Source organism: Ammospiza caudacuta, chromosome 12, assembly GCF_027887145.1.
Source record: "Ammospiza caudacuta isolate bAmmCau1 chromosome 12, bAmmCau1.pri, whole genome shotgun sequence".
NCBI lineage: Eukaryota > Metazoa > Chordata > Aves > Passeriformes > Passerellidae > Ammospiza > Ammospiza caudacuta.
Window position 1 is genome coordinate 15,622,721 of NC_080604.1, and position 12,877 is coordinate 15,635,597.

The window sequence follows — 12,877 nt, forward strand, 5'->3', positions numbered from 1 at the left end:
CTTCTTCAGGTATGAGAACTGGAGGCAGGTGGCTTGCAGTGACCGGGCTCTGCATCTCTGTACCAGTGGGAGAAGTTCTGGCTGGAAGTCAGAAGGATGATTGTGCATCCCTGCCCGCTTCTGCATCTTGGAGATTTATGGATGCTCTGTCCTTCTGCCTCCGTGAGGGGACTCTGCCTCCCACAGCACTGGGCCACCAGCAGGCAGTTCCTGGAATTGCTGAGAAGTGTTTCATATTTCCTAGAGGATGTTATATAAATAAATAAATTTGATAATATTTTGTAAGGCAAATTATCCATTTTCCTTTCCTTTTGTTATCTCCTAGGATAGAAAGAAAGGAGCACAGAAAATACACGAATTTTTAATTGAAAAAAATTTAATGTAATTCTGACCTGAAAGCTGTTTTGGTATGGTTAAAAAAAAAATATTTAAATTTTTAAAAATCTGGACCCAGTCCCACTGCTGCCAGACTTCAGCTGAGTTTGTTCCAGATCTGTGATTTTGACACAAAATCGACTGCCTCAAGTTCCAGTAGAAACTTCATAAATTCATCTTTTTTTGACTCCCATCCCACCCCCCCCCCCCCCCCCATCTTGTTTACTCCAAGAATGCATTTAGATTATTGTTTGGGGATTTCATAACAGAGATGTAGTTTGAGCAAAACTAATTGACTTATTTAACTTTTGCAGATGGCCGATTCCTTCCAGGGAATAAAAGCTTCAGGTATTTTTTAGGCACATCTCTGACCTACTTATGGCCGAAATCCTATTTGAGCACTGGTGTCCTTCTGGTGGCACAACTGGTTATCAGGGTGGCAGGGAAGTTTGTTATGGAAATATTTGCAGATTCGGGGTCTCAGTCTAGGGGTTGTTGTGTTCTTAAACGGGTTGATGGATTTGTGTCCCGAGCCCTTACTGGGGCAGGAATTTGCTCCATCGCAAAATCCTCGCAGTGCTGTTTAAATGCCACAGGGAGCTGGGAATGCTCTCGGAGAGCGTGGATGGACACGGGGAACCTCCGCTCCTGCCGGGCTGTGCCACCCGGGATGCATTAGAACTGTTAAGGCTCTGCTGGGAAATGAGGCCAGGACAACAGCAAGGCAGAAATCGCTGTTCTGCTGTCAAGGAAATGCTCGAAAAAGCGGGAGGGAGCGAGGGCTGAGAGCGCAGAGCTGCAGCCCTGCGGCCGCGGGGGAGACGAGCGAGTCCGTCCCGGGAGGGGCTGAGGGGACGGAAGCGCGCAGGGCAGCGGGGGGGCATCCCTTAAATATTAATAGTTATGTGCGCGCGCTCAGGAGGCAGTTTGTTTTCTCTCTTAAAAAAAAAAAAAAAAAAAAAAATCCTGATGCTTTCCTCCAGAAATAAAAAATTTAAAAAACAAAACAACAAAAAAAAATTAACGCAGATTCCCGGGAGGCCAACGCCGCTATCGGAAGCGCGGGAGCGGCGGCGGCCGGGGCGGCCCGTTGGGGGCAGCGGGCGGGGGCCGGGGCCGGGGCGGCTCCGCGGGGCGGCGCGGGGGGCGCGGGCCCCGCCCGGCTGCTCCGCCCGGCCTGCGCGGGGGCAGCGCCGCGCATCCCGGCTGGCGGCGGGCGGGAGGCTCCGCTGGGCTCCGCTCGGCTCCGCTCCGCGGGGCTGCGGCGCCATGGAGGCGGTGGACCAGGTACGCGGGGCGCCGCGGTGAGGGGCGGGCGGGCTGCGCCGCGGGCAGCGCGGAGCGGGCGCGGGGCTGACCCCTCTCTCCGTCTCTCCCTGCCCGCAGCTCGCCTCCGCCGGCACTTTCCGCGTGGTGAAGGAGCCGCTGGCCTTCCTCAGGGTGCTCGAGTGGGTGAGTGCCGCGCTCGGAGGGGTTTGGGGGGGCTGTGGCCGAAGTGCGCGCACGGCGGAACAGGTGGGAGCTGGGCCGGGCTGAGGGACGGGGACACGGGGGATGGGGACGGGGACTCGCGTCCTACAGCGCTGGGTTTGTGGGTGACCCCCCCTCTATCCGTGTGCTGGCTGTAAACGAATAAGAAAAAAAAAAAAAAAAACCAGCGAGGAAAATAAAATCCTCGTTATGCATTTAGCAAACTTGTCTCTGAGCCGAGCGGGGAAGGAGGCAGATAATTGGTGTGCGGAGCAATGTCACTGTGTGTTGCTCTGATGCTCATTCGTAGTGAAGTCTGCAGGTCAAATGACATCCATCGCCGGTAGGTCTGCGGGAGCAGAGAGCCTCTCTGAACGGAAAGTTCAGAACATGTCATGGAGGATTAATCACATTCCCCTAACGCCGACTGGCTGGGGAATTATGTAAGGCGTGTATTTTGGGGGGCGCATCCCTGTGCGGGTGTGTTTATCCACATGTTGGCACCCGTAACGTGCAGCCCGGCCAGGGTGCCTCTGAGGGGGTGTTTTGGTGTGCTGGGGGCAGCTGCTCACCCCAGACTCTGTCCCTGCTCACCAGAAGCAGCTCCTTTTCCCTGCTGGGCACCTTGAAGCATCAGGTCCTGTGGAGTTGGGCAATGGTGATGTGGCGGTGCCATGGCCCGGGACAGGGTGGCCCCAGAGTGGGTCACCTGCACATGGCAGTGGATGGACAAGGTCCCTTGTGTTCTTTGCCCAGAGCTCTGCAAACCCACCCAGCCCTGCTGCTCCTGCCTCAGGGAGAAGTCAGGACATGCAGGGCTGAGCCCCAGGTGCTGGTCTGAGGGTGCTTCAGCCACTGTGCAGCGCTCACTGCGGGGCAGAAGAACAGGAGCAAAGCTGTTCCATGGCAAATAGCTGCTGGGAACGTGGTCTTTTGGCTGCCTGCCTGATGAGGCTATGTCTGATGGGGCTTGGGAAGTGAGCCCTGCTGGGGAGGACTCTGGGCTGATGGGCATGGGCTGTGTCATCCATTGGGAAAATTGTCTCCGCCCCAGCCAGCGTGTTGGCATCCTTGGGACAGCGATTGGGAACTCTTCTCTTGGCACTTTCCTGCGTCTGTAACTTCTTCCAACAGCCAAATATAAAAGCTGCCTTTGTCACGGTTGGAAGGCACAAGTGGAGCTGCTCTGGCTGCTGCAAGTGCACATTGCCTGTGTGTGTACACAGCAGCACACGCGGCCGTGTGTGCACGGAGCTCTCTGACACGGCCTGAGTGGGACAGCCCTGGGCAAATAAGGGAGTACAGGAAAAGGGTGCAGAGTATGGTAATATTTAAGATGATCTGAGAAGTTACTTTCTATCCATTTGACATGTATGTGTAAGTAGAATTAAGCACAGTTTAGTTTATGGTATTTCACAGTGTGGAAGTAATGTTTTTTTAATATACTTGAAAGCCTTTTTGGATTACTGGAATTCCATCTCTATTCAATTAAACTTACTCTCCTATCTTCCTTCTCTTCTCACCATGCTTCCAAACTGCTGTCCACCTCTCTCTACCATTTCCAGTCCCAGCTAACTGTCCACCTCTCCCTCAGACCCCTTTTATCAGCCTAGCCATAATTTTAAACCTTAAACACTCAAAAGACCAAATGCTCCAGTCAATTCCGTGTCCTCTTCCATGTCCCCCAGCAGCCTCACAGACCTTGTTGCACTTGATCAGAGCAGTTAAATTACACCCTTATCACCTCCCACTTGAGTCCTAGATTGCATCTGCCAGGGAATAAAGTTCATGGCCCAGCTGGTGACGCAGTGATGCTGGGCGTTGGGTGGCTCTCGTGCCTGGGGGGAGGCTCTGTGGTGCTGCAGCACAGATGGCAGAGCTGTGGGAGTTCCTCAGGAAGGCTGGGAGGGTGGAGGTGGTGCAGCCTGAAAATGTCCTCAGCTTGTCCATGCAGCCCAGCCTTGAATTCTCACTCTCGTGGTATGGGGTGGCTCACAGTGGCTCTGGGGTGAGCACATCCTTATTCCTGAACCACTGCTGCTGAAATCCCTGTGATTGTGGGTGCACACGTTTGTGGGTCTGGAGGCAACTGAAATGGCTTGGAGGTTCCTCAGATGTGAAACTGTAACTGCTGAAGAATTAATCTTCAGGAATGCAGATTCCAGTTTACCTGTAATCTGGCTCAGACATGGACTTCTGTCCCAAGGAACAGGGACCTTATCTGACCTTCTCAGTTTCCTACTTTGATGGTCACCTAACACCCAGAGAGAAGCTGCTGAGATAAGGCTGATTCTTCTGAATATTCATAGCACTGTAATTTGTTTTCATTTGTATTTCCTATGTACACTGTAATCTCATTTTCAGACAAGAAATTGCATTTAGAAGCCATTAAGAAACAACATTGGCTCAGGTCTGGGAAAGGTTAAGAGAAAGAAAAGAAACCAAGAAATCAACTTGTAGCAATTATGCAAGAGTTGCATTTTTTGAACTGTACCTTGGCAATAAAGCGTGTGGATCACAAATCTGAACTTGGAAAAATGCACACAGCTGTACTGGGTGAGGCCTGGGTGTTTCCAGCTTTGAGTCAACTCATGGCATGTGCTGGGGGCAGGGAAGAACTGTACAAAAGCTGTATTTGTTCTTGCTCATCTTCAGTCCCTTGGCTGTTACTCCACAGATCTTTGCATGAGAAGAATGTTCTTCTGAAGCTTATTTCTCAGATAATCCACTGTGGCACTACAACCAGTAGCAATGTCACAAACACTCTTACAACTTCATTTGAAAAATAACTCTCTTATTCGTGCGCCTGACAATAATGAATAAGGAAGGAAGGAAGAGAAGAAATACCTTCATTCATCTCCCTGGATTAATTTCAGTCCTGTGACTCTCTGGATATGTTTAGACTGCTTTTATTGGGGTCTGCAAAAAGTGAGCAAGGCCAGCAAGTTTGTCACTTTTGGTCTATTTGTTTTGCGCTTGCTGCCTCTCTCTCTGGAGCCCTAGAAGAGGAAATTAAGTGGAAAGCAAGGCAATGTGATGGGTATAGGGGCTACCTGCTGTACTCGGGCTGTTACTGGAAAAATATTTTTGTACAAATGGGAACTTTGTATCCCTAGGCTGTGGAGGGCAGAGGGGGCATGGGTGGTGGTGGGGTGTGTGGGTGTGTATGTTTAATTACATTGTGAATTGCAACAAACAACTTTCCTTCTGCAAACCCAAAGCAACCTGATACTTGTCGGTTTCCTGTAAAGTAACAAGAGCTGCAGTGCCGTCCATAATGTCTTTCCCTGTGTTCCTCCATAAATGTCCATAATGTCTTTCCTGTATTCCTCCATAAATAGCAGGATGCAGAAACTCCACCGTTGTGCCAGTCAGGAGATGCTGTGATTGCCTTGATGGTTATCCATAGGTTGGTGTTTTAAAATACCTTGCAGTGAGCTCCCATCTCCACCAACTTGCAGCTGTGTCTGGGTTGCTATGGGCAGGGGGTATTTTTGGCACAAAGGCCACGCTGCAACTTTGTGTAAGCCAGTGCAGCTTTTATCAGGGCACTTGTGAATCATTTATGTTACAGGACAGATCTTGTGGATGCTATGGCTTTTCTTAATAGGACAACTTGGAAGTGAATGTTACGATGTTCAGTAAACTCAAACGTGTCTGAGTTGTTTTATTTCTTGCCTTTATGCAAAAAAAAAAAAAAAAAAACATTGCAGGCCTTGCATGATTGGCTTTCATCTCTGCTCATGAGCAAGCATCTCCATGGGATGTAGCAAAGAGTTCCAAAACATTGGACAACAAATCTCTGGGGGGGATTGGATGAAGGTTATTTGGAAAATCTGCGTGTGGTGCACATGGACTGAGCTAAGCTTGCTTTGCCTCCACGCTGTGATCACTTGACTGGTGAGCCAGGAGAAAGGCCAGGCTGTTGTCAAGCTTGCTGTGATGGTATAGATTCTGAAAGGGTTAGCACCTCCTGCCTTGCACACAGATGTGTGTTCAGAAGGCAGAGGGAAGCTGAATCTTGAAAGACTGATAATAAGTCTTGTCTTTTGTCCTAGTGCTGATTGCTCATCTGGCCGTGGAGTGCTTTTGTTGGATTATATTTGCATGCATATGAATGGACATAAGTAGCTGCGTGCTTTCAAGTGTGCCCTAGAAAAGCCTAGATATCTTGAGATGCTGAAAATAAATGGGGAAGAAATAAGAATGTAATGCTTCCATGAAGCATGTGTGATTAGTAGTTTGCTCTGTCTAATGTATTATGGGTCTGAGATGTTTTATAGTTGCTTGAGACTCTTCACCACATTTGTATATAAGTGTTTGGTTTTTGCATAACCAGAAGGATGCTGGCTACTCTGGTATGGGCAGATACTTAGTTGGTGGAGCAGGTTTATCTTGCTGAAGCTTAATGCTCCTCATGGATGCAGGGTGGAAGAGTTGAGTGTTTGATCTTCTCTACGTACATATTGAAAGAAAAGCCTTTAAAAAAAGTAATATTTCTCATTGCCTGGTGATTTTGCTTGTACAATGCCAGGATCAGATGTTGCATTTAGTGCTGGGTCCATCCATCTTGCTGTGTAAGAAGCATGTACACATGTTTAAAATGTATTGCCAAGTCTTTTGATGTCTGCCTGGGGATGTAAGTACCTAACTGCTCTTGTAAACTGAATCCCAGTTGCTGCCTCAATGGTCTTGTATGTGTAGTGTCAGGTCAGTAAAACATGTGCCACTAAATCAAAAAATGTAAATCCATTTCTATGGTATTTTAATATTAGAAAGGTAATTACCATGTAACTAACCCTTCTCTGTAAGCTGTCGTTAATTGGATGATTTCTTATAGGCAGCTTAGCATAATGCATGCAAAATACACTGCAGCTCTGGGCAGGCAAAAATTGCCACGATGAACCAACAAGATGTGTGAGCATCCAGGAGACCTGAGCCCTGGGAACAGGCTTCATTTGTCCTTGGCTTTGGGCCTGCAACTCTGAGCACTTACTGGGGCAATCTGCAGACAGGGAACTCTGTCAGATGAGTTATTTTTATTAGGAAGAGCCCAGGAAGTGGATTTTGCTGTTAGACATCAGGTGTGCAATAGGAAGGATCTGAGAGGTTTTTGTAGTCTCACTGAAGCAGATGTGGAAGCCAAATGTCACTCTGCCAGTGGGACTGGCATCAAGGCAGCACAAGCACTGGCAGTGCCTACCTTGTGGTCCTAAAATCTCAACTACTGTGAGTCTCTTGATTCTGAGACCTCTGGCTTTGATAAAAGATACGGTTTTAGATCAAGGTAGCAGAAAAAGATGGGAGCTCTAAAGACTGAAAACCCAGAACACAATTGAAAGAACAGGAAATCTGCCTTGTGGTCCCATGTTTTATGCAGTTTGCAGAGAGCTGACTGCTTTGCTGTTCACATCCATCATTATCTGCATGCATATCTGGTTGGAAACTGAGAACTCTGCTTATCAGCAAGTTGCTGTTAAAATGGTACAAATGCTGATACAGGGAAGAGAAAAGGTCAGCAGTGCCCGACCACATTGCAAATAAATGACATCTTTCATCTGGAAAATGCCTACCATTTTCCATTTTAGGACCATGCTGTGATCACGGAAGAGCTGATTTTAAAAGGTCAGCTAATAGTTCATTTAAATCCTGATGTTTCTCAAACAGCCCAGAGTGTGACCTGGTATAAAATAATTATGTAGGATTAGCACATATGGTTGAGAGACAGGGATCCAGGAGCAAAACTTTTTGGAGTTTCATGCTGCTGCTTGGAGGTTCCTGGGAGAAACTGGTGAAATCTCATGGCAAGCCATTTCAATGACTGCTCTTATGTGAGTGTGGCTGTTTGAAGCATTAGGAATAGAAGATGAGAAAAGAGACTCATTAATGCTAAATTTGATTATATATGCAAACCAGGTTTCTATGAAAAGAAGAACAAAAATGATCTGACTTTCAAACTAGCAATAAGATGTGTGCAGATAGAGGGTTCTGCTATTAGACAAACACAGTTAAAGTCTCCTTGACAATTTTTATGAGGGCGATGTTTCAGTCATCACTCCTGTAAATCAGCATCTGCATAATTGGAGCTCCGGGTAAAAGCCCTGCATGTTGACATCTCTGGATTCAGATGTTGCAGTTGGGAGAGGACAGGCTTGGAGATGCTTCTGATGAAACCCTTTTTATCATTTGGATGCTCGGGTCTCTGGCTTAACCTGCATTCATGGCACTGTGTGTGGTCCCAAGGGGCAGGAGGTGTTGCTTGGTGAAGTTCTCCATTCTGCTCCGGGGGACAGGACCTTGTCCTGAGCAGGGAAAGAGGAGAGAGAGGCAGACAGAGGTGACCCTGGGCTCTGCACAGGGCTGCCTGAGCAGACAAAGCTGCACCTCTGCAAGCCCAGCTTTCCCCTTGGGCACTGAGTAAAAATGCTTTGTAGTATGGGCCTGGAGTGCAGTGTGGAAAACAGCACTTGGCTGTCTGTCTGCCCAGCCCAGCAGCTGCCAGAGGGGTCTGCATGGATTTTACTCCCAGGGGAGTCTACAGAGTGCTGTTTAGAACATTATAGAAAGGCATATATATACAGTGTGGAGATGCTGTGTTTAAGGTGTTTGTTCAAAGTGGCATATGTGCTGCAAAGTGTGACATTGTTGCTAAGGTGACAGCTTGCTTGCTTTTTGACAAAAGCATAAGAATACTGAATATAGGCAAACTATAAGCTTTTCCTTTAATTTGCACAGTTTTATCTTCTGGTTGTGATAGAGACTTCTCAGGTTTGTGTTTGGGAGCATTGTCTTCCCATTCTGAATACTTCACTCAGTTATAAAAGCTAATAGTGCTTCCCATTCTTAAGGGAACTCCTAAATCACATAAAATTATGGGAATTCCAATTATTATAATTGTAGATTTAATTTATGTCATTGAAAGGCTTTGATATATAATATTTATTGAAGCAAGGAAGCATTCTCTAAGAATATTTTATATAAACAAAAGTACTAGGTGTTGTGTCATTAGCAGCCTATAGATGCAGGCACATCCCTGAGTGCATACTCCAGATTTTTGGATGGGGCATTTGCACTCATTTGCAAGTGCTCAGCTGGAATGGATGGTGTGGGGAGAGAAAACTCCTGTGGGTCAGGCTCAGAGGTTGTTTGTGGTGGGAGGGAGCAGAGTCTTGTGTTGGACAGCCTGGGTTCTGCTGTGGTGAAGTATTTTCATAATGCTGCCAGGGGAGGAGGATCAGCAGAGGATTAGACTGGTGTGGCCCCTAAGGAGAGAGGGTTTTCCAGATGAGCAGCCATCTGTGGCATGAAGCAAATGTTATGAACCTCAGTGTTGAGAGCAGAGAAGAAAGGTCTCACAGGATGAATGTCAGCTTTGGCCCTTAAAGCAGAGGGGTAGGGGCATGACCCAGGAAAAGCTGAAGTAATGTGCTCATTGCCCTTTATTGTTTTAACTTTCCTTTTTTTTTTTTTTCCCCCAATGTTCTAATGGAGGGATAATTGTGTTTCTCTGAGCAAGCTCTTCTGTCTGTGCCTTTTCCAGAATGCCTTAGCATCTGGGAGAAGGCTGTGTTAGAGGCAGAGCCTGTGGGAGCTGCTGAGCAAATACTGTGGGGAGCAGCAAGTGCTGCAGCCTGAGGCTTGGGACAAACACTGTGGGGAGCTCTGGGGGCTCCAGGGCCTGGATAAGTGCTGGTGCAGATGTTCAGCCCAGTTTGGCAGGGCCATTGCAAGGCAGAAGCTGGTGAGGATGTTTTCAGTGATCAGACATGACACAGGGAGCTTTTGCTGGACTGGAAAAGCCACTTTGATAAGAAGACCCCATCCTAGTCACTAAAATGCGCAGGAGGGAGGTGGTGTTAAGGAAGCAGGAGAAAAACTGAAGCAGGAAGATTTTAATGAAGTTTTATCCATTTTCAATGGAGAGGTGAACAATCCCAGACCTGCTGTCAGAAATAAATCTGATTTGACTCTTGCAAAAGTCCCAACCTGTCAACTTGATCTTTATTCTATGAGAAGTACCAGAGCCTGCTGTGAACAGCCTGACTGAATATTCACCAGAAGTACTCAAAACTCGGAAGTATTGAGGGTGAAATTCTGCCCAGAAGATTTCAAAATGAAGTGCTAACCAACATCAGCAAGATCATTGATACATCAGGAAGTAAATTATAGTAACAGCTCTATAGTAGCTCTTTGAATTTCTAAGAGAAGTTTATTGTGTTTGTCCTCAGTCTTCTCTTTTCCTGATGTTAATGCTCTGCCCTCCTGTGTAATTTCTCAGGTGATGCAAATCCAAAGTATCTTTGGCTTGAAGTGATATACCTCAGTTTAAATCTATTGTCATGTGCATGTTGGGTGCTTGTGTTGGGGCCCCATGTTTGACACTGCATCTAACAATCTTCATATTAGGTGAAAAGCCTCTCTAGCATCCCCCATAGTATTAAAGAAGTAGCAAAATCTTCCTTTCTAGGTTCCCAAAAACCAAGGAGACATCTGGCTTCTTGGTTCAGCCTCTCTGAGGTGGGCTGTATGGTCTGTGGCTGCCTTAAGTGTTCAGCCCAAAATACCCCAGCAAGCCAGGAAATATCTTACAGTTATCGAGCAAGCAAACTTGAGCATTGCTTGGACTGTTTTCAGAATAATCTTCTCCCTGGCTGTGTGCTGGAGGTGTGCTCAAAGCAAAACCAAACAAGACAAGGCCCCCATCTGCATGCATGCAAGTCTAAAACCACATTGTTTTGTACCCCTTCTCCGCCCCACACAAAGGTCATGTTGCACACAAAACACCCCTTCTTTGCATCAGTTTTTTTACCCCATTTCAAACAGCCTTTGTATGGAGGGAAGGGTGTTTTGAACATGGTTGAACATGGCAAGGTCACACCTCCCTGCTGGGACTGTAAGGGGGAATGATGCTCTTGGGTGTATCTTGTGCCCAGCCCATTGGGCTTAGGCTTGATACTGGAAATTGGCTTATTACTGCACAATATGTATATAGCAACAATTATCCTTTGAAGCTGAGTTTCAGTTTCTCTTAGTGGTTTTTTAGGGACTGTGCTTGAAAGCCAAAGCAAGCGTGGGATTCCCCCACCGCCGAATCCAGCGGCTGATGAATCCGGCAGGGCTCTCCGGATTGCCATCTCCAGGGGCAGTCAGCGTGCTGGGATGGAATTAGGACCCGGTTTGAAAGGAGATGCCTGCCAAAAAATTAAACAATGGATGCCTTCCTGTTTAATTTTAACATTTTAATTAAATTCTTCGCTGCTGTGTGCCTTTGATCTTGGTGAGCTGATGCACATGGCGTGTGCTGTTGTGTCGTCGCAGCATTTTGTTCTAATCTTTCACGCAGATGCAAGGATGCATTTGAGGGTGGATAAAAGTGCAAAAGCTGCTCACTGCCAAGTGCTGAGTGCATTGCAGGCTGCCTTTTCCAACTGGTGACCCACGGGCATGTGGACAGAGGGATTACTCACAAGTGTGGCTCAGTGGAGTTTCTCTCTAAACATATTCACTCCATTTTTTAATCTTCTGTGAGCGGTGCTACAAGAAGAGTTTCCTTGATGGAATTACTCATTGAGAGGGTTGATGCCAAGAATGAAGATTTTATTGTGAAAGGAATTTAATTTCAGGTGGAATAATTAATAAACTTTGATTTTTCAGTCAGAGAGCAGAAGCAATGCTGTGTGTTGTATATTGGGCACATCCATCGATTAATCCCAGCCAAGTGCTTGGTTTGGGAGCATTTGGCAGGCAGCTGGCTTTCCTTGCAGCCAGGCACAGAGCAGCAGGAAAGGTATTGGAAGGAGTTTCCTTGTGGATTATAGGCTGGGGCAGGTGATTAATGATCATGTGGAGTATTTGTCCTTTGTGGTTTGGGTTGTACCTAAAATGTCAGGGAAGAAGCTGTCATTTTGCTATATCAAGAGGACTCATTGGTAGAGCTGCTTTGGGAAAAGAAATCTCATTTACTTGAGGGAAAAATAATTCTTAATCTCAATTTCCTTTCAAAACTAGGACTTTGGTGAGATCATGAATGGAGGAATATTTGTGACAGAAGCTACAATATTTCAAGAGAAAATATTTCTATAAAGAGATATTCTCCACAGAAATGGTTGTATTCTCCTCTTCTGCACACCTTGCTGAGGTGCCCCAGGCTCAGTCCTTCTGGAGGGGTCAGTGATGGGGCCCTTTTGCCCATTGGAATGGTTTAGTGTGGCTGTGGCACCTGATTTCCAGAGCAGGCACAGGGTGAGAAGCCAACCCAAACTCACTGAAGGCACAACGCTGGTGTTCCCAGGGTTGATGTTGCAAACCCTTAGCACTGGCACTTAGAAAAGGCAAGATTTTTTTTCGAGAGATGACAACTCTTTTGGGAAAAGACAATCCCAAAAAGACAATTGGTTGAAAATCGTCATCTGACATGTAAGTCCACGAATCCATGCTGGTGCTGTAGCCTATGCATGTACTGTGTGCCTAGCCCTCTTTCTGGCCAGCTGTGGAGTTTTTCAGAGCTGTGCAGGGGCACTAGAATCCCCTCAGCAGAGCACCAGCACTCCTGAGCCCCAGTGTTTTGCTGCGTGGTCCCGGGGCTGCGGTGGCAGCCTGTCACTCGTGGCAGGCAGCTCGGTGAGAGGGCGCCTGTTCCAGCACAGAATCTGTGCCTGTCCAGATTGTGAGGCCCTGGCAGGCAGCAGGAGCTGGCTCCACGGCGGGCTGACATATGCAGGGGATGCTGGCTGTGCCACGGGGTACGAGCCTCCTGCCACTGCTGCTGCCCAGGCAGGGATGATGCCATGAAAATCAGCTCCTTGCCCATGTCCCAGCGGTGGTCCCCACTGCAGGGACCAAGTGCTGTCACTGCTTTTTTGTCTTTTCTCTTGTTTTCATCCTTTCCACCATGGCTTTCACAGCAGAATGACAACAGGAGATGGAGACGAGATTTGGGTCTCATGGCAGAACTGATCCAGCACAGCTTGTGTTGCTGAGAAATCAAATGGAAAAGCTCTTTCTGCCATGCAGCTCACCATGGCATAGTTCA

At 47.4% G+C, this 12,877-nt stretch overlaps 1 protein-coding gene across 1 annotated transcript in view; it reads left to right on the forward strand.

Moving 5' to 3' along the window:
- The first annotated feature begins 1,539 nt into the window (after positions 1-1,539).
- Positions 1,540-12,877, forward strand: part of SYNPR (synaptoporin) — a 98,175-nt gene continuing 86,837 nt past the window's right edge. The window contains exons 1-2 of the mRNA XM_058812894.1: positions 1,540-1,662; positions 1,762-1,827. Coding sequence (XP_058668877.1) covers positions 1,645-1,662; positions 1,762-1,827 — 84 coding nt within the window. The 5' untranslated portion in view covers positions 1,540-1,644. The remainder of the gene's footprint in view (positions 1,663-1,761; positions 1,828-12,877) is intronic.